Below are 22,063 nucleotides of genomic sequence, written 5' to 3'. Positions count from 1 at the left end.
AGCAATGGCATTGGTACAATACCATTACAAAGAGCCAAATAAATATATATTCCTTCTCTCAAGAAATTTCCATTTTAATTAGGAGAATATATGTAAAAATGATTATATGAGACTATTTAAGCCAGTACATTCAGGAATATCATATGTTGACACCATTCATTCCACCAACAGCTATTGAGGACTGACTTTGTAGTGAAAGTGGGATAGGGGCTGGGAATTGAGCACAGTGTCTTTTGAAAGCACTATGATACCGAAGCATCAGTTGGTTACTAGGAATGAGGGGGAGGAAGAAAGGCATCTTTGAGTGGGGCTCTAAAGAGACAAAGATTCTGGCTATATTCTGTGGAACTGTACCAGGCTGACAGCCAGTGAAGACTCACAGGTTCCAGAGAGCAGGGTTTCTTGGGATAACAAAATTGTTTGACATAGTAGTGAGGCTGGTATTGCCTGACTCTTCTCCAAGGTTGAATCAGCATAAATGTACAAGAAAAGTTACTATTCTGTATTTTTTTTTATCCTCCTTCAATCTTAACCACCAAGGCCCATTCGGATTGTGGTAAAATTGACTTATCCTTATCTCCTTGATTTCCTCTCTGCCATCCAGGACTAGATACTTTGTTTTCATCAGATTAACAGTGATTACATTAATTCATTTTGTGTTGCTATAACACAATGCCAGAGGCTGGGCACTTTATAAAATAAAGATGTTTACTTGATTCACAGCTCTGCAGATTCAAGAGCATGCTGTGGCACAGCTACTTGGCTGTGGTGAGGGCCTCAGGGAAAATGGCATGAGGAAGTGGAAGTGGTTGTAAAAGAGGTGAGCTGTGCATGCAGAAGAGGGATTTACAGGAGATGTCATGTGCTCTTGTTACAACCCATTTTTTGTTAGACAAAAGCTGGTCTCGTGAGACCTTCACTAATCACTTCCAAGGATGTTGCCACCACGACATATGTAATCTTCCATTAGGCCAAATTTTAACACTACTACCCTGGAGACCAAACCTACAGCATATGAACTTCTAGGGGACAGACTATATCTAAACTGTAGCAAAGATGATAGCACCAGATAACATTTATTGGGTATTTAGTATAAGCCAGACACTGTGCCAGATGCTTTATATACATTCACTCACTTTATCCTCTCCTTCAACTAAAGAAGTAGGGATTATCATTGGCTCCATGTTGAAAATAACAAATTGAGGCAACAACTTCCCCCAGACTGCATTGCTCTGAGTGTTAGAGCTGATATTTGAGCAGAGGTACTCAAGCACCAGAGCCTGCCCTCATTTCCTATTGGAGTGACTATTCAGCCTAATAGTCTCTCACACCATTTTTGAAATGAATGATACCTGACATGCATGAATAAGGGTATGTAAAAAGGTGATGTGCTCAATCCTTCTGGGATTAGGAAAAAGGATGGAGTGCTCAGGTAGATCTGAAGAAACTTTCAGTCCTGAGACACTTTACTCACCACCTCCAATGTTTCCCCATCATGTTAGAAAATAAAATGAAGTCCCAAATGGTTACCTCTTAGTAATGAAAATAGAGGTTATGATAGAGAGAGAGAGAGAGAGAGAGAGAGAGAGAGAGAGAGAGAGAGAGAGAGAGAGAGAGAGAGAGAGAGAGTACCATTCTGCTCTGTGTTAGTAAATTGTAAAGGGTATTTTATTCTGCATTTTCCCTGACTCGGGGCCCAAACAGTCAGGGGCCCTGACTGTAGTTTCATCTGAGTGAGATCTGACCCTCACTCTTCCCTGGCCATGGTTAAAATGGGGAAGGAGGTGATACCTACATATTATAGGAGTCTTTCTGTGACTTGTCCTTTGTCAGTTCAAGAGCCATGACTTGGAATGGGAGAAGTAAACCATTCTAAATTTATAGCCTTTGTGTTTTATTATTTCCTCTTCATGCAGTATATTCCAGTATGTGCTATTCCCAGGTAAGCATCTGATTTTCCATCATGAGAGCCTCTAAAAGATAATAAAGTTATTTCTGTTCAAACTGATATCTTCATTCTGTCCTGGGCAACGTGATCCTTCCCCACCTCACATGATCCTGGAACTTCGCTAGCACTGATTTAAAACAAACAAACAAACAAATGGATCTAGAGGTTCTTCTTTGCACAGTGAATTAAGCAACTTACAAATTCTGCTTCAACATAGTTTGGGGAATGTAAGGTTATCACAAAAAAAGGACACAACAAATTCTTCAGCGTCTGTAGCGTCTCTCTGATTATACATAGTAGTACTTATTTTCTCTGGATTGAAATAGCTTTCTGGGATACTTCCTATACTTTCATCTGTATACTGATTTATTTTTTCTCTAAGTGAATTTAGGTAATGAGAAAGATGCCTGTTTTGCATTTCTAGAGAATAAATCCTTTTAATTGCCCACAAGAGAAGAGACACAGAAGGGCAGTCGCAGAGCAAATACTTCCTATTACATTTTTGAGATATGTCTCAAGTCCGAATTCTTCAGAAAACAAGTAAAATCTAAAAATTACTCAGGCCAAGTAGGTTATAAAAATCCTAGCTATTCCAGTAGTTGCTGGTAAATATATCATTCATACTGATTGTTGGGTGTATGAATAGGTTTTTTTTGTATTAAATTCTTTTATTGGTACATTGTAGGTATACAACACAATTACATTTCTCATTGGGAATTGTACCTTTATATAATGCATCTTGGTTCTTATTTTTTCCCCATTCCTAGCCCTCTCTTCACGCCCTCCACCCTTCCCTATTTACAAAGACTTTATTTCCATTTTGTCCATTTCTCAGCATTTTTTCCTTTCCCTTCTTTCCTTTCCCCTGTGCCCCCCACTACCCCTACCCCTTTGGACCTTTTATTCCTATTTTACATTATCGATTATTCATTCTAATCATTGGTACATTTTAGGTATACAATATAATGACATTCATCATTGGAAATTTTCACCTTTACATAGTCTGTCTTGGTTCTTGTTTTTCACCCTTGCCCAGCCCTCCCTTCAACCCCTCCAGCCCTCCCTATTTACAAAGATTTTGTATCTATTTTTCCATTTTCTCATATTAATCCCATTCCCTTCTATCCTTTCCCTTAGCCCTCCCACTTTCTTCCCCTTTGCCCCTTTTCTTCTTATTTCACATTACCTATTATACATTTAGTCCTTATTTACACTCTCAGTTTCTCACACCAGAGAAACTATTTGGTATTTATACATCTGTGACCTATTTATTTCACTTAAGAGTATTCCCCCAATGTGCATCCACTTAGCTATAAATGTCTCTAATTTCTCATTTTTTATGGCTGAGTAGAACTCCATTTTATAAAAAAAACACATTTTCTTTATCCTGTCTCCAGTTGATGGGCATTTGGGCTGTTTCCAAGTTCTAGCTATTACAAACTGCGCTGCTATGAACATGGGTGCACATATATCACTGTGGTATGATTCTTTTAATTCTTTGGGGAAGATCCCCAGCACTGGAATAGTGGGGTCAAATGGGACTTCCAGTCCTAGTTCTTTGAGGTATCTCCATACTGATTTCCACAGTGCTTGCACCAGTCTACACTCCCACCAGCAGTGGAGCAGGGTTCCTCTTTCCCCACAGCCCCGCCAGCATTTGTTATTGGTTAATTTCATGATAGCAGCCATTCTTTCTGGAGTGAAGTGCAATCTCAGCATTGTTTTCATTTGCATCTCTCAAATGACCAGTGGTGTTGAACATTTTTTCATGTATTTATTTGCTATTTCTACTTCTTTGTGTGAGAAATGTCTGTTCATTTCAGATGCCCATTTTTGGATTGGGTCTTTAAATTTGGGAGGTCTGATCTTTTTAAGTTCTTTTAGATTCGAGATAGTAGACCTTTGTCTGAGGAAGAGCAGGTGAAGATTTTTTCCCACATTGTGGGCTGTCTCTTCACACTGCTGGTGGTTTCTCTTGCTGTGCAGAAGCCTTTTAATAAGAAGAGATCTCACTTGTTGATTGTTTGTGCTAGTTCACAGGCAACTGAGGTTTTGTTCATAAAATCTCTTCCTACACCGATGTCTTCAAGGGTTCTACCTAACCTCTGTTCCAACTGGTTCAGAGTTTCTATTTTAATATTTAGATCTTTAATCCATTTTGATTTTAGTTTAGTGCATGGTGAGAGATACAGGTCTAGTTTTGATCTTTGGCATGTTGAAGCCCAATTTTTCCAGCACCATTTATTAAAGAGGCTATCTTTCCTCCAGTGAGGGTGTTTGGCTCCTTTGTCAAAGATGAGATGGCTGAGTGTGTCTGGCATTGTTTCTGCATCTTCTAATCTGTTCCACTGGTCCTCAAGCCTGTTTCTTTGCCAGTACCATGCTGTTTTTATCACAGTAGCTTTGTAGTAGAGTTGCAGGTTGGGGATTGTGATAGCCCCTGCCATGTCTCTGTTACCTAGAATTGCTTTTACTATTCTGGGTCTCTTCTTGCTCCAAATGAATTTTTGGATTTTTTTCTCGAGGTCTATGAAGTATGCTGCTGGGATCTCAATTGGAATTGCATTAAATCTATATAGCAGTTTTGGAAGTATGGCCATTTTCAATATATTAATCCTTCCTATTCAGGAGCAGGGGATGTCTGTCCATTTTCTGATATCATCTTCAATCTCTCTTTTCAGAGTGCCATAGTTTTCAGAGAAGAGGTCTTTGATTTCTTTCGTTAGGATGATTCCTGGGTATTTAAGTTTTTTGGATGCTATTGTGAAAGGAATTATTTGCCCTATTTCTCTCTCAGTGAGTCTGTCATTTGTGTAGATGAAAGCTATTGATTTTTGTGTGTTGACTTTGTAACCAGCTACTTGACTGAATTTGGTTATTAAGTCTAGAAGACTTTTGGTGGAGTTCTTGGGGTCTTCTATATAGAGTATCATGTCATCTGCAAATAATGACAATTTGACTTCTTCATTTCCTATCTTTATTCCTTTTATTTCTTTCTCTTGTCTAATTGCTGTGGCTAATGTTTCCAGAATTATATTGAACAAGAGTGGTGATAGTGGACATCCTTGTCTTGTTCCTGATTTTAGTTTGAAGGATTTCAGTTTTTGACCATTTAGTATGATATTGGCTGTTGGACCTAAAAATTCTGAACAACCCAATATCAACCAATGAAATTGAAAATGTAATTAAAAACTTATCACCTAAGAAAAGCCCGGGCCCTAATGGCTTCACTGCTGAATTTTACAAGACATTTAGAGAGGAACTGCTGCTGCTACTGCTTAAACTCTTCAATGAAATTGAAAGGGAAGCAATACTCCCAAATTCATTCCTGGAAGCAAGCATCACCTTGATCCCCAAAGCAGAGAAAGACTCAACTGAAAAAGAGAACTATAGGCCAATCTCACTAATGAACATGGATGAAAAAATCCTTAATAAGATACTGGCAAACAGAATGCAGATCATCATCAAGAAGATCATACACCCTGATCAAGTGGGATTCATCCCAGGGATGCAGGGATGGTTCAATATACGAAAATCAATTAATGTAATACACTATATCAATAGAGCCAAGGACAAAAACCATATGATTATCTCCATAGGCACAGAAAAAGCACTTGACAAAATCCAACATGCATTTATGTATGAATAGTTTTTAAAAAGTGAAGACCTGGCTGAACCAAAACGACAAATTGGCAGCAAAATTTAACCTCTATGAAATTTGGAATCTATATACCTGGAAATTAACAATTTGGGGAAAAAAAGTAAATCTCTAGGAATTGTGAAGGAACTGAAAGGAAAATTAAAAGCATAGAGAAGTTGGTAAAATGAACCACAACACAGAGAAAAGACAAAAGCAATCTGGAAGCCCATCTCAGCTCTTGGGAAAGACAGCGTCCCTTTATTGGTGCAAGGTAAGCCCCCAGGGGCAGGAGCTCCAAGAAGAAATGGCAGACTGGGCCACAGGATGGGCCCCAGGAGGAGCCCATGGCTATTGTGAACTGTAGAAGGAACACAGTGTTTTTCTTCAAAGTAACTCCTTTCATGAGGCAGGCAACAGCTGGAGAGGAAATCTAGTGCAGCACACATCATATTGCCATAGAGTGGCACTATTAATTGGGCACCATTTTGGGATGGCATCGATTAAGTCTGAGACTCAGAACAACTAAAAATCAACTTTAGGGTTCCCAGTGTAGCCCTCCCACAATGACTAGGTAAGAGACAGCTTTGAAAGACAGTCACGGACAGGGAGGGAGCTAAACAGAGAACTCCTGAGAAGTTTAAGTTCATCTAGAAAGAGCATGGGTCCTACCCTCTGTGGTGAAAAGCCAGGTGAGGATTGTCCTTTGCTCAGAAATGACTAGGTCTGAAAGTGCCAGCACTAAGTACAGTGGGCTGCTTGAACCATTTCCCTGCTGCCTATATTCAACACAGAGATGAAGTCTGATTGCCTTCCCCATCTGTCACCTTGGCTCAGACAGTTGCTACAGACCCAGGTAAACAGAGTGGCCTCTAGAACATGAGGCACCTCATAAACCCACAACCCATAAACTAGGTGGAGAAAACTATGACTTGCTGAATTCCAAAACTGTGGATCCTGGAAAGAAGTCACTTATTAAACAGTACAGAGAAAAAAAATTTTTTTTCTGTTTTTGGACTCACTGTCTTTTTCTGTTTTTTTTCTACTTCACTAGTTTATTAAAGTTCAGGGAAATTTCCTTTTTTTTCTTTATTTTTCTTTTTTATTCTTCCTATTTTTCTTTTTTCTCTTTTTTCTTTTGTCTTCTCTTCTTTGTTTATCCTTTTCAGCTACCTTTATCTATTCTATTAATATCTTTCTACTCCCTAATAAGATCTTTTGTTTCATTTTTCTCACTCATCTCCCATTGCTTAATTTTTTCAAAATTTTCTTCTTTCATTCTCCCATTTCCAATTTTCTATATCTTTACTAGTATAAACATTAAGTTTTATTAATCTTCAGATAGGTAACTTTATGCTATTACTGTTGAATTCTATTATTAGTGGAGGTAGAGTGTCACATTTAGTAGATTTTACTGTATGTCAATATTTGGTTTGTCTTAGTGTTTATACAGTAATTATTGATTTCTGTGGTTAAGGGTGATACATTATTGGTTCTTATGGTGTGTCTATATCCAGTTAGTCTTGGAAAATACTATCATTGCTAATTTACTTGATAATGCCGTGGTGGCATAGTTGTTGCTATTAATAGGTTTTGTCTGTATGCAGATTACCTTTGTGTCATTAACAATACTGTAATCCATTCCCAGAAAACTGGATTTTGGGCCAATTACACTGCATCCTCCCCTTCCAAATGAATGGATGTGGTCAGATATTGGGACAGAAGAAAAGAGCTATAGTTAGCCATGCCTAGAGTGCATCACTAAAAAGCAAAGATTAATGAGATCTCCGTACTAGTAACAAAGACTTTCCCCTAGAAGTGCCCACAAATCTCAACACAAAACAAACTAACACACAAAATAACAATAAGAACATGGGAAAACAAGGCACAAAACACCTTCCCAAGCTCCAAACTCCCCCAAAGCTAATCAATTGGGCATTGAGAGGGAGGAGAAAAAGAAATACACACTGTCAAATTACTGGAAAGGATAGAGATTAAGAAACAGATCAATAAGGTAGTCAGCAGACTCACATAAGATATAACTAAATGCATAATGGATATAATGTAGAAAATGATCAGGGAGCTTACAGTAGAATATACTAGTAAAAAGCTTGCTGAGCTAAAAAAAAATGACAAAATCATGGATGACCAGTTCAGCAAAAAATTAGTCTGAGAAAAGGTCCCAAAGGGAAATCCAAGTGATGAAAATTTATATTGAAAGTATGAGCATCAGAAGTGACTAATATGAGGACAAAATGTCAGAATTAAAAGATGGGGCTGGTATCAGAAAACAATTATTCAGAGACATCATAAAAGACAAGAGAATATGAAAAATAGATTCAATAGCTGCTAGATATTGAAAAGAAGACTAATCTAAGATTAAGTGGAATTAGAGAAAATTCAGAAGACAGTACAAATAACATAAAAACCTGTTTTACAATCAGTAAATGTTATACATCATACAAACAAAGGCAAGACAAAAATCACATGACCGTTGCAAATTGACACAAAGCCTTTGACAAAGTCCAACATTCTTTCATGATAAAAAAAATGAAAAAAGTTATAGAAGGACCTTATATGAATTTGATAAAAGCCATTTATGAGAAACCAATGGCCAACACCATGTTAAATGGAGAGAAGCTGAAAGTTTTCCCTCTAAAATCAGGAACAAAGACAAGAATGTCTGCTATCACCACTCCTGTACAGTATAGTTCTTAAAATTTTAGCCAGAGAAATCAGGCAAGAGAAAGAAATATAAGGGATATGTATAGGAAAGAAAGAAGTCAAATTACCATTATTGGCAGATGATATGACTCTCTACATAGAAGAGACAAAAATCAACAAAAAGACAAGAATTCATAACTATATTCAGTAGAAACACAGAATACAAAGCAATACACAAAAATTAATAGAATTCCTGTACACCAATAATAAACTCACCAAGAATGAAATCAGAGAAACAATACCATTCACAATAACATCAATAAAAACTAAATAGGAAGGAAGTGAAAGACCTCAACAATGAAAACTATAGTACTTGAAAAAGCTCAAAGAGGAATATTCAACATCTTTGACCTTTAGAGAAATGCAAATTAAAACAATGCTCAGATTCCATTTTGATTCAGGAAAAAAATGGCTATCACCAAGATATCAGATAGTAACAAATACTTCTGTGGAAGGATGCAGAGAAAAATGAACTCTTTTACATTGTTGGTGGGAGTATAATTAGTATAACCATTATCAAATCAGTATCAAAAATCTTCAAACATCTAAAAATAGAAATTCCATTTGGCCCAGCTATGCTTCTTCTAGGTGTCTTCCTGAAAGAATTAAAGACATCATATTATAGTGATAAAATGCATACTCAAGTTTATAGAAGCACAGTCCTATTGGAGGGTGAGCAGTCTTCCAACTGCCTAGAAAGAGGGATGGTGGGGGCTAAAGAAAAAGAGAGTGCCTCAGAGTGGGAAAAGACAAAGACACTCTGAGCCATTATTTATTGTGTACACACAATAATTAGAGGGAGTATAAGGTGGCTTGGGGGTGCTGGCAGTAGTCCTATGTCAATGCGGATTTTATGCTGATGAAGATGATAAGGAGAGCATTCTTACACTAGTAGGTGGGACAAGATAGCAGGCTAATAAAGAAGTTGTCCTTCCCCCTGATGAAAGCTTTCTCTTTTGTTATTACTACTTGGTTCTTGAAGAACCAGGATGTCTTCAGCTGATGTACACTTGCCCTTGAGCTTCACTGTATCACAGGACTATTGAGGTTCAACTTGTGACCGGGGGCAAAACAGAGTTGTTTCCAAATGCCATAGCCAGCTGGGGGCAAGGTAACATTGGGCTTTAGACAGCTATAGTCATACTTCACTTATGAAGTGATTTTTCCCCCAACACAGTCCACAATAGCTGAATCTTGAAAATAGCTTATATGTGCATCAATAGATGAATGCATAAAGAAAATGTGGTATTTAAACACAATGAACTACTACTCTGCCATAAAGAAGGATAAACTTGAGTCATTTTTAGAAAAGTAGATGCACCTGGAGACAATTACATTAAGTGAAATAAATCTGATGTGCAAGTTTAAATATCACATGGTTTCACTTATATGAGAAACCCAAAATAAAAGATCAAAATAAGAAATAGATAATAGGAAATAGGGAAAAAGATGTTTTTCAAATGGAAAGGGGCTTAGGAGATGGGGAAATGGGATTAGAAAAAAATAATTAAAATGTATTATGTACACATAACAACTCCCCATGAAGAATGTGATCATTGTGTACTACAAACATGTACTAATAAAGCAAAATAAAAATTGAAAAAAAAAGTGAAGACTTAAAACAGAGCCACCACTCCATGTAGTTCAAGACTGTGCACAAATGTCAGAGAACGATAGACAGATTGCCATATCTCCTCACCTAAAATTCTCTCTGTCATCAGGCCTGCACCTGGATAACTCTTTTTTCCCAGTACTGGAGATCAAACCCAAGACCTCATTCAGGTAAAGTAAATACTCTACTACTGAGTCAATCCCTTGCCCTGGATAATTTTTTTAATAGGAGTTTCTCTGTGCATTGCAGAATGCTTCACAGCAGCCCTGCTCTGGATATACATAGGACTCTCTCATCAATTTTCCCAATCAAAAGTGTTTTCAATCATTGCTGTATTGAGATATCCTGTGGGGCAAAATCACCCCAGATGAGAATACTGGCCAGGAGAGACTTTAGACTCATCTCTTGAGGACCTAGAACCCACCTATGTGCAGGAGAGTTGGGTGATATGAGGTGGATCAGGTAAGACAGGGGCTGAAAAAGACAGGCCTGTCATGGAGGAGAGTCTAGATTTTAATTTTGAAACTATTGAGAAGCCATTTGAGATTTTAAGAAGGGGGTGGTATGATATCGGTTATGATTCAAAAGATTATGCTGGCTATAAAATGCTATATTAAAGGAAAAATTGAATTAAAGAAAGCAGCTTATCCCAGATAATTGAGATTTAGTGATGGAATGATTCCAATAACGGTGGTGAACATCAAGAGCAATGAACAGATTCGAATACAGCATACACTGTGAAGTGTTGAATAGGCAAACAAGAAAGAGTGATGTGTACTGGGGGCAAAATCACCCCTCATATACAGACTCCTGTAGCTGCATCACAAACAACTTGGAGGATCATAATGACCTTTACAGGGATGGGAAATAGTGGATAAAAATAAGCTTAGCCAACCTGAGTATGAAGAGCATCATTTTGAGTATATTAAGCCTTTTATGCCTATTAGGTAGTCAAGTAGAAATGGTAAATGGGATATATGAAGTTTAGGGAAGAGCTTATGGGTAGAAAAATATAGTTGGGAGCCACTGGCATCAGGATGACACTGAAACCATTAGACTGTAAAGAATCTTGTAGGGGAAAGTGCTTAGAAAGGATGAGCACAGAGGGGAGAGATATTGGGCCCTCCTGCATTCACCTTCCTCAGAGCAGCTGAGATAAGAAGAAATAGCTGGAGTGGGAGGGGGAAACCAGTGTAATATGGTGCCAGGAAAGCTGGAAGTGACAGTGTGCCAGAAGAAGGGAATGACCAATGAGGCAATGAACACATTCTGTGATTTTGTGCAAGTGTTTTGGTAGGGTAATTTCCTAAGTGTAAAATTGCTCATTTGAAGGCTATGGATATATTTAAACTTTATTTGATATTGCCAATATTTCTCCCACAAAGTTTGACTTATTTTTTTACTCTATGTAGGCAAGTAAGGTAATGACATTTTTAAGGTGAACTTTTTATTAAATTAATATACAGAAATGTAAATAAATTTTCATAAAGAAAACATACCCATGTATCTATCACCTAGATGGAGAAACTATGTTACCAACTCCACAGAAATCCTTCCTACACCCTCTCTCAGTCATTACCACCTTCGAAGTGACAATTATCTTGACTTCTAATACCACAGATCAGCTTTGCCACCTTTTGAGCTACATATAAGGAGTTATACAATGTGCATGCTCTCGCAGCTGCCTCTGTCAAACACTATGTTTGTGACGTTCTCCATGTCATTGCACATAGTGATAATTTGTTCATTCTATTGCCTTTAGATGGTTCAATTTTTTATTGTTTAAAGATAATTTTCATCAAGAAATTAAAACATGTCCTTGTAAAATATACAAATAATAGTGAATGAATGAATAGTGAATGAAGTGAATGAAGCAAAAAGAGTTCCAAATCCACCCCACAGAGAGGTAGCTTCCATATTTTAAGCCCCACTGAGAAGAAAAAAAACACGCTGCCAATTCTTTTTACCTTTTCTAATTTTTATTTTATACCTACTAAATTATTTCTTTTGAACTTAGTTTAATTCTGTGTATCAAATTAATTTGAATTGCTATCCAGTGTCCTTTATTTCACCCTGAAGAACTCCTTTCGATATTTTTCATAAGACAGGGCTCCTCATGACATTCCCTCAGTTCATTTATTTGAGACTTCTTCATTTTGCTTACTTTTATTAAGAGCATTTTTTTCTGGATACAGAGGTTCTTTCAGGAGTGTGAATGTGTTGCCTCTACCTTTTGACCCCTCCAGTCCTAATAGTTGCTATGTTCACTTTGCTCTGCTGTCCTCCAGTTTCCCTTTGTCTTTGTTTGATAGTTTGACTTCAAGGTGTCTGGATGTGAGTCTCCTTTAGTTTAACCTACTGGAAATTTGTTAAGGTTCTTGGTTATGAAGATAAATATTTTTTTCTTTTATTAAATTTGGGGAATTCTCAGCCATTATTTTTTCACATTGCTTTTCTGTTCCCTTCTTTTTTCTCCTTCTGGGGTTCCCATTATTTGTGTGTAGGTATTGAGGTCCCACAGGTCTCTGAGGCTGTATTTCAACTTTTTCCTTTATGTTGACGATTTTGCTAGTATTTTCATTACCTTCTGGAGGAAGAGATCCTAGAGGGTTTTCCTCTGCCATTCCAGAAGGCTTCTCTTGTCTGTTCTTTTAATTAGTAAAGTGAAAATGCCCCAAGAAACTTCTTGAAAATCTAAGATTTTTTTAAATTATAGGTTAGAACATAGCACCTCCTATATGTAAGAGAGGTTGTGAAGTCAGCAACTTTCCAAGACTTCAGCAGTATAAACAGCTTTGGGTCCCTTTTGGTCACTGTGGCCACAAGTGTTTCCTGTTTATGTGGATTTAATTTGAAGGTAGTCTTTTCTTGGTCCATCTTTATTCATTGTAACATTTAAAGTGTCTCTTTAGTATTTTATTCTTTTAAAAAATATATTAAAAAATTTTAATCCCCATTCCCTTGCCCTCCCTTCAACTCCTCCACCCCTCCCTATTTACAGAGACTTTGTTTCTGTTTTTTCCTTTTCTCACATTTATTCCTTTCCCTTCCCCTACCCTTCACACTTTCCCTTCCTCTTTGGGCCTTTTCTTCCCGTTTCACATTATCTATTATACATTTTTTTTTTTTTATCTATTGTACATTTTGATCCTTACTTACTTTCAGTTTCTCACACCAGAGAAACTATTCGGTATTTACACATGTGTCCTATTTATTTCACTTAAGAGTATGGCCTCAGTGTGCATTCATTTAGCTATAAATGTCTCTAGTTTTTCATTCTTTATGGCTGAGTAGTACTCCATTTTATAAAAAAAAATCTGTGTCTTCTTTATCCAGTCTCCAGTTGATGGGCAATTGGGCTGTTTCCAAGTTTTAGCTATTATAAACTGTGCTGTTATAAATGTGGGTGCACATATATCAATATATATGTTCATTCAAACGTCAATTTACATGGACATTGTTTTCAGATTTACACTGTTATAAGTACTGCCGCTAATATTTTCATACCTATATTTTGATGAACATATGTACAAATTTTTATTTGTCATATATCCAGAAGTAAAATTGCAGATCGTAGAATGTGTTTATGTCCAAATTTTAACTACTAAAATATCTACCAACAGTTTATGACAGTTATAGTTCCTTCATATTCTTGTAAACACTTGATATTGTCAGTCTTTTTCATTTTGGCCATACTAGTAAGTTTGAGAATGTCTCAGTATGGTTTTGCTTTGCATTCCCATTTTCACTAATGAGATTAAATACCTTTACTATACATTTTAATGTGAATGTTTTCTTTAAAATTTATTCTACTAATTACAATTATGTTTTTCTTAAAGTAATACATGATTGGTCAGTATGGAAAGCATACAAAAACATTTTTAAAACAGTCTTAATTTTGTATACACTTTAAAAAAGAACATGCTATCAGCAAATGACTCTATAGGCAGTAATATTTTGAAAACATTTTATAATTAAAGATATTTAATTCATCCAACATCACATAGTCTGCAAGCAACACCAGATTTGTGACTTCAAAGTCCAATTGTAATTATTATGCCATACTGTTTCCCTTTCTGTATCAACAGAGATTGATCCATTTTTAATGGTTTTGGAGAACTGTCTGGTACAAATGTGTCACTGAAAAATCTCACTTTTTTCACTACTGGGATTACTACATCCCCAGCCCTTTTAAAAAATTTTAGATTTTGAGACAGGGTCTTACTAAGTTACTAAGTTGCCCAGACTGGCCTCAAATTTGCAGTTCTCCTGCTTCAGCCTCCCAAAGTGCTGGAATTATAGGGGTGCACCACCATACCAGCTAAAAACCTCATTTTTGATAACTTTTCAGATGAAATGAATGGTGAATGTTTAGTAGCTTCTGTATTTGTATATTGTTTGCAGAGTTATGATGTTCTGATGCCAAGTGTCTTCATAGCTCTTGTCTAGAAGTTGTCTCAGCTGCTGCTTATACACTGGCCTTACTCATCCCACACACCAGAGCACCCATTCTGTCTTTTTGAAGTGATAAATTGTGTTGTAGTATTTCTGTTGGAGAATGTGGTATTTCTTTCTCTTTTTTGTATATATGTATGTTGTATTTCATTGTTGCATTCTCATATATGCATATAACATACTCTGATAATATCCATCCCCCATTAAATCTTTATTATATTTATTGGGTGTTTATATATCTTCTTTTGGAAAGTGCCTGTGCAAGTCTCTGGCACATTTTTCTCCTGGATTTCCCTATTATTATTTTTATTATTTATTCTTTAGAGTATTATGAGCTCTTTGTAATTTGTAAATGTCAAAAAACAAAATCTCCAACTCTGTTCTTTGCTTTATCACTCTCTGAATGCTTTTTGATGAAGAGAATTTTTAATTTTAATGTGGTCCAATTTTTCAAATGACTCCTTCATTGTCGGTAGTTTTTGTGTCCTATTTAATTGTAGCCTGCCATGGTATTAAAAATATTCTTCTAAGAACTTTATTGTTTGGCCTTTCACACCAAGATTTCCAATCCACGTGGCATTTGTTCTTGCTAATAATGTGAGATAGGGTCAAGATAAGCACCTTTCTTTCATGGATAACCCATTGACCTGCCATCATTGACTGAAAAGACAATCAATAATCCCTCTCCTCCATGCTGGGAACTGGGTGATCATATACATAGTTCTGATTCTGGAAGCTCCTTTCTGCCTGCAGACTGTTTGTTGTTACTTCAGTACCACACTGTCTTTAGTATGGTAGCTTTACAAAAATCTTGATAACTATCTGAGAGTGGATGGCTTTATGTATATGTATATCAAATAAATATGTCAATATGCAGATTAGTATGATGCAACCAAGTTTTTATTAATGAGAATATTTCATTTTCATTTAGTGGAAATTTTGTTGTGATTATGTTAAGAGGAATTTGAGAAAAAACTGAAACCAGTTCTTCCAATCCATGAACATGGTGTAAAGAGCATTATAATACTGTTTACTCATTAAACGTTTCAGTCAAGCTCACCTTACATGAGAAAATGTTCCATGTTCACTCTCTAATATGTTTTATGTTATGTTTTGTTTCAAATGAAAGAGATTGTGTTCCAAAGCTTAACCAGGAAGATGTACCTGCCAAAATGCCAAGGTAATATATAAAAAATGGCCTTTAATAAATTAGTGAAAATGTAGAGAAATTTTAACAAGTTACAAATCAGAATAATCAGTTTGTGGCTCTTGGTGGGTAACTGGCTGGAAAATTGCATGACCATTTTCATATCAGTTTTTTAGTTTTGTATACAGTACCCTTTTCCCTGCCCTCCATCTTACTTTGCTGTGCTCACAATGATTCTTCACCACCATTTTGTATCGTACTTTCAGTAAGTCATAGGAAGCTTGGCATTTTTCTGGACAGTTTTCTTTACCAATAATTAACAGTAATATATCTTATGAATAATTTCAATCTTCCAAAAATATTTCACTAACAAAATTAGCTTCTATAAAACAATTATGTTTACATAGTTTTACTGTCTTTCAAATGTTCTGAAAGGATGTTCTTTGTGTATATTTAGTACTCACTGCATGATTTAACCATAAAATGTCATAATGAATATGCATTCCCAGTTCCTACACAAGAGAAGATTTATTGTAATTTTAGTTTATAATCTTTTTTATATTGAATCTGGTTGTATATATACCTTAAAATTCATCAATGCCAAAAATTACTGATAAAAATGTTGATGATACAATATCCAAAACAATTATGCATAAACCCAGTCATTTATGATTGAATACTATCAGAGATTCATATCTCTGATTTTAAAAATTAGTTTTTAGTTTACCTCTATTCTAGACCCAATATTATCTAGATAATTTTATTTCAGATGTCTCAGTTTAAATTCTGAAAAAGACTAAACAATTCAAATTTCTTAATTTTTACCCAGTTTTTTCCTCCAGATTCTTTAAGATGCTCTACATTTATTCTTCTTGGATAAATCACAAGATTTCTAACCAGCTAACAGAAATTCTAAAATTTGTGTACAAACCTTTATGCTCCCAAGGTTTCCTAGGTGGATATAAATCTTTTCTCTACAGGGTGCACAAAACTCAGTACAAATTTAATTATCCTTCACAACATGGCCAAAAGGATAAAAAATTGAGATGAAGTTCAGACCAAAAACAAAACAAAAACCCAAGAAACAGTAACAACTAAACATAGCCCTCCGTACTAGTATGTTCCCAAGGTTAAAAACGAAAGCTTGTAAGTCATGTTATAATTAATCATTCACATTATTGTGTGATCTAAAAAATATTTGTCATTCATATATATTACAAAGCTAAATAGTACCAAAGAGCAAACAGCAGAGGCCTGAGGAAGACATCTGGCATTTAGGAAAACACACACTCTGCTTTCAAAAGAACATTCTAAATAGAGACAATCAGTCAAATAAATTTTAACTCATATTTCATTTCAAAAGTAAAAATATAACGTATTCATTTAACAAATACTGTTTTGGAGGCAGATAGATTTTGATATATTTAACTTCTCAAGATCTAATACTTACAGGTGGTTTTAAGTCATGTCTGCACTAGAGTGTCCAAGGCCATTGTTGACATTTGGCAAGTTGCCTCATGAATTTTCAGTTGTGAGTTTTGATTATTTTCCATTTTACAGCGTAAACTGAGATGCTGTGTGCAGCTGTTTTATCCAGGATCATCAGGTGGCCAAGTGCTATCAGTATCTGTGAACACTGGTTTCCACGGGAACCAGAACCTTGTCCAGCATATTGGAGATTGCCATTTTTTCTCCACTGCAAAGAAGCTATTTTTAAAAATAGAGGTATACAGCGAATGTTTTCCTTGAAACTGTCTGCCTTCTGAGAAAAGGAAATGTTTTCATTCTCTTAAACATTAAAAAATGTGACGATCATGGTCCATAAACCTAGAAACAGAAAGGAGATACCAAGTATTTACTTAGTATTGATGAAATATTATGTTTGAAACACAACTCATAACATTAGTCTATCTGATAGGCTAAAGGCAACAAGAAATAAAAGTGGCAAAAGTGAAACCTCTCATAAGCATTTGTCTCAGAACATTTATTGAATAGAAAATAAAATATTATTTTCTTGATAATTTTATCTAAGGTTCCTTCTAATACTTATTTTGTAATTTTTAGGAACTTTAATTACTACATTTAAAATGAAGATTCAGAAACAATAAGAGCATTAAGACAGAACCTGCAGGAGGAAAGGCTTTCAGTTTTGGGACCATTGTGCCATGGATATGTAACTGAAAGGAACTTCAGTCTTCCAGCTCCTTCATCTTTTTCCACAAGTGAAGAAACTGAACAGTATTAAATAACTAGATTAAGTAATGTTGTTATTTAATGTTACAACTAAGACAATAAAGATCTGCTTTATGCATCCTGCACTCATGATCTCTGTGATTCTGAGGTGTTCCTAGGTCACTGCTCACGGCCTTATTAGCACTCTACTCCCCCGCCAAACCCAGTACAATTGCCCCTCCATTACTTAGAAACTGTGTTGTGCTTTTTGTGTAATGTCCTCCACTCTTCACATTCTACTGTCTCCTATCTCTAAGTTATTAAGCATGCCCATTTAAGAATATTCTTGCATTCTTTCTACCAAACCACACCTATTTTACTAAATATTCTGTTTCAGATTTGTCACAAACATACTCCTCCTCACTTTTCCTCACTCTAATCTTCCCTCTACCTTTCTTAAATAACATGTATCCTTCCCTTAACACAATTTAAAACTATTATTTCACACATTCATCAGCTAGGTTTCTTTCTACTACAATTAATCAAAAGCCAAAATAACAGCAACTTAAACCATTAGAGCATCTAGTGTTTACCTAAAAAGGACTCTAGAGGTAGAACTGCTCCTGAGAGACAACAAATCAGATTAGATCCAAAACTATTTTATGGTTTCTGTTGTGGCAGAAACCAATCCGATTTCTGTCAGTCTGGGCTGAGTTAGTAATTGAAAACACCTAACTGAAGAGGAAGACGTGTGGGCAGAAGCAACCAGCAGGCAGATCCTGTCAGAACTGGGGATAATAGTTACCAACCTAGTCAGATAAGCTATTACAAAGACTTTGCAACAACCGGGTCCCCTAGACATAACAGGGAATACATCTGTTTTCCATGAAAATCAGGTGGACTACTTTGGGGGTAAAGGGCTGGGACTTTAACTGTTATTCATTTAACACACATCCAATTACTCTTCCAGCCAGTCTAGCCTTTGGAGTTCAGGATATTGACAATTAAAGACTATCCTTTTCCTCAAGCTCATACTCTGGTTGAGAAAGCAGACACATAAATAATTACAGTTCCACAAAATGTATATTCTAATAGTTGTATGTAAAACTCTATGAAAACCACTGCAGACAGCAATTAATTCTGCCCAAAAGTGTCAGAGCAGGTGACTTCTAAGAAGGGAGAGAGGCATTCCAGAGACCCAGAGAACACACTAGAACATGAATGTGGTGGCATGAAAGAACACATAATTTTCAGTAAAAAGGAGGATTATGTACCTGGAATGTAATGAAAACATGTGTAAGGTTGGGGATGGGAAGATGACTCTTAATAAAATGGTACAGTTAACAGACTTTCAGAAGCAGAATAGAAGGTGACTAAGGAATTGAGAAAATAAGACAAGGATGCAAGTGAACATGATGAATCCGATTAACTGTGGGTAAAGATATGGAGAAAGTGAATTCAAATGAGAAACTCAAGACTACAGGGGTTGATACTTCAAGGTATATGTTTGGGTAGGTAATTGACACTGACAAGTCAATATGTTTGCCCTTCTTGGACTGGCAGGAAGTGACTTGAACAAGACGTTCATAGGAGGAACATATCTCTTGGTACAGCTCTGCTTAGTCACCCTCCTTCCTTGAGATTCGGTCTCTGGGAGAAGGAAATCCCCATCATGGAGCATACAGGGGAGCATCTCATGTATCTACTTCACATCTCTAAGACCTTTGTTAAATTGTAAAAGATTTCACAGCTTGCTCCGTGTGGCTTTTGTGTTTGAGGGCCTGATCACTGCTTTGGTAAAGGAGCTTATAGAACTAGAAATCAAAATTTTAGTGGTCCTTCTTTTGACATCTCTTTCTCATTCTTTCTTTCCTTATGATTTGCAGTTTGGGGCCATCAAGCCCAGATAAAGCCCAGATCAAGCCCAGATCATAGGTTTTTATTTTCTGCTAGCATATATAGTAATGGGAATCTCCAAGTTGCAAAGAGTGTGATATATATAATGATATATATATTTTTTTCTGGAGTAATTATAATTTTGAACACTGCATTTTTATATACCAAACTTATATACCCAAATTTCCCAAATTAAGTATTATAATTATTTATATTTTAACATATGAATATGTGTGCTTATTATGTAAATAGGATTGTTATTTAATAAAAATTTAAAGAACAATATCACATACTTTCTCTCCTACTCTATTGATGGATGTCAGTGGTACAGATTTATCACACATTTACAAACATTTTTGGCAAAGGCTGAAAATTATCTATTTTTGTATTACAGGAAGACTTCATAAAGTTTTCGTTTCTATCAATGTCACAAAAGAAAGAAATACACATTTATGGTATAAAGCTTAATACGCTAAAAAGAAAAAGTGAGGGAGTTCATATTATCCCATGTTTTCACTACACGTAGGTGAAGAAAATTTCTGCATCTAAGTGACTCCTATTATTTCCCAAAATGATATCTACAACACTGCACATATTTGTAGTTCAAGTATTACACAGTAATACATATCTCCATATATTGGTAGATCAAGAGTTATATTCTAATTATTCGAGTATATATGCTTGACCTCATAACAGGGATATATGTTTTACTTTCTGTATTTACTAGTTCTTACAGAAACTGAGTAGTGGATATAGTTGCTTCTTGTGGCCTGTAACCTAAATGTTAATAAAATTTTCTTTAGAAAGTAAAATAAAGGAGAGAATACTTAAGCTTGAAAGCAGAAGTTCTGTTCTAGTCTAAACCCATAATTCCTTCAATATCCAAATCAAATTCCTAATCAAAGTTTTATGCTAAGTATTCCTAAATACCAAATAGCATATTCTTTACCATCAATGCTGTCCCTGAAGGCAAGAGGTCCTTGTTTGGGTATCTCCTTCAGTAATAAAGCTGTCCTCTTAATTCACCTACCAGTCATAATAAATAATAGATTGCACATTCTCAGCTTAATTGTCAAGTTAAATATAAAACCTCTTTAAAATAGCTGATGAGATATGTGGTATTGCAAACCCCAGGGCACCAAAATTGTATCTTTAGGAAGTACAGAGTCTAGGTTTGTTCTGAAGTTATATTCAGCTACCTTGGAGTGCACGGCTCTGTTATATCAGGCCGCAGAAGTCTGTTAGTAGTTGTTTTTTGTTTTCTTTTATTTTTGGTACTGGGGATAGAACTTGAGACCTTGCGCTTTTGAGGCAGGCAGTGGAACCACTGAGCTAAATCCCCGGCCCAGTCTGTTAATAGTTGTATAGCTCCTCTGAGGCCCACTGCTTATCTGAGCAATCCTTTATTCTCTATCTACATCCTAGATTCATCTTTGGCCCATGACTTCTTGGGTCAAATTCTTCGTCCTTATTCATTTATTAATGTTAATTGTTAATAACCAAATTATAATCATATAACAGATGTATCTAAGATGCTAACATAAAAGGTTAGACGGTTATACGCAATGGAGTACCTTATTTCCCCTATTTTTAGTAACCAAATAGTCAAAGTGGAGAACAAAAGCTTATAGTACCTTTAGGGAGAATCATAGACAAAGCAGCCTTATTTCCATTTATATGTTCACCAAAGACCATGGTTGAATTCAGGTTTTTCCACTGTCGGCCTTTTGGGTCAGATAATTATTTCTTGTGAGAGCTGTCCTATGTATTGTATGTTTAGCAACATCCCTACTCCCTACTCTCTAGATTTCCAGGAGGTTCTCCAAGTTGTGACAATCAAAGTATCTCTAGATATTGCCAAACATTCCCTGGAGATTAATGGCAAGATAGAAGGGAACTACTTTATTTACATAAGTAACAACACTCATACAGAAGTCTTTCTGGAAATAAACTCATGCAGCCAAAACAGATTGGCCTTTTCATTAGTTGCCCTAAACATCCTCAGGCCATGTGCTAGATTGCTGCTTTCTTATTGCCCTTAACAGGAACAGGAACAAAAGGGAAAAAAAGCACCAAAATGTTAAATGATATGGGACCACACAATTGTCAACTATGGAGATAATATAAAAACTGCTACATTAGCTAATAATCTACAAGGTTTTCAAAACCAATTTTTGTGTCAGTCCCATTCAAAGTGTTTTAAAATTTTCAAATAAACATCTTTTTAAAAAAAATCTCTACTTGTTTAACATAAAAAGAATTTCTTGGCTTTGTTTTCTCGAACAAATATGGAAATCTATCAATTGTAGATCTCAACTAATTAAGTAACTCTTTTTTTTTAAGACAGGAAATGGGCACTGGGTTTTTCATTTCACTGCACAGACCCTGCAAATTTGAATACTGCAGTATCTATCATGTCTGCAACTATGCTTGATGGTTAAGGTCTCTATAATGTGTGAAAATAGAAGCATT

At 35.9% G+C, this 22,063-nt stretch overlaps 1 protein-coding gene across 7 annotated transcripts in view; it reads left to right on the top strand.

The window, feature by feature from the left end:
- LOC110344261 (uncharacterized) overlaps positions 1–19,756 on the top strand; it is a 133,121-nt gene extending 113,365 nt beyond the window's left edge. For 3 of the 7 annotated variants that reach the window (XR_015446564.1, XR_015446563.1, XR_015446575.1), the window contains 4 exons: positions 10,031–10,091; positions 10,171–10,383; positions 15,506–15,556; positions 17,588–19,756. Coding sequence is in view for 1 of the 7 variants with exons in the window: in XM_087199342.1 (XP_087055468.1) it covers positions 10,031–10,091; positions 15,506–15,556; positions 17,588–17,609 (134 nt within the window). In the remaining 6 variants the exon portion in view is untranslated. Of the gene's footprint in view, positions 1–10,030; positions 10,092–10,170; positions 10,384–15,505; positions 15,557–17,083; positions 17,249–17,587 lie in introns of all 7 variants that reach the window. The other 4 variants (XR_015446566.1, XM_087199342.1, XR_015446574.1 and 1 more) reach the window with 3 other exon arrangements.
- Positions 19,757–22,063: the final 2,307 nt, after the last annotated feature.

Source organism: Heterocephalus glaber, unplaced genomic scaffold (assembly GCF_053883595.1).
Source record: "Heterocephalus glaber isolate CG9 unplaced genomic scaffold, H.glaber_assembly_v1.0 deba00000347, whole genome shotgun sequence".
In the NCBI taxonomy this organism is placed as follows: Eukaryota; Metazoa; Chordata; class Mammalia; order Rodentia; family Bathyergidae; genus Heterocephalus; species Heterocephalus glaber.
Note: the sequence above shows the minus strand (reverse complement) of the source record. Positions and strands in the feature narration are given on the sequence as shown.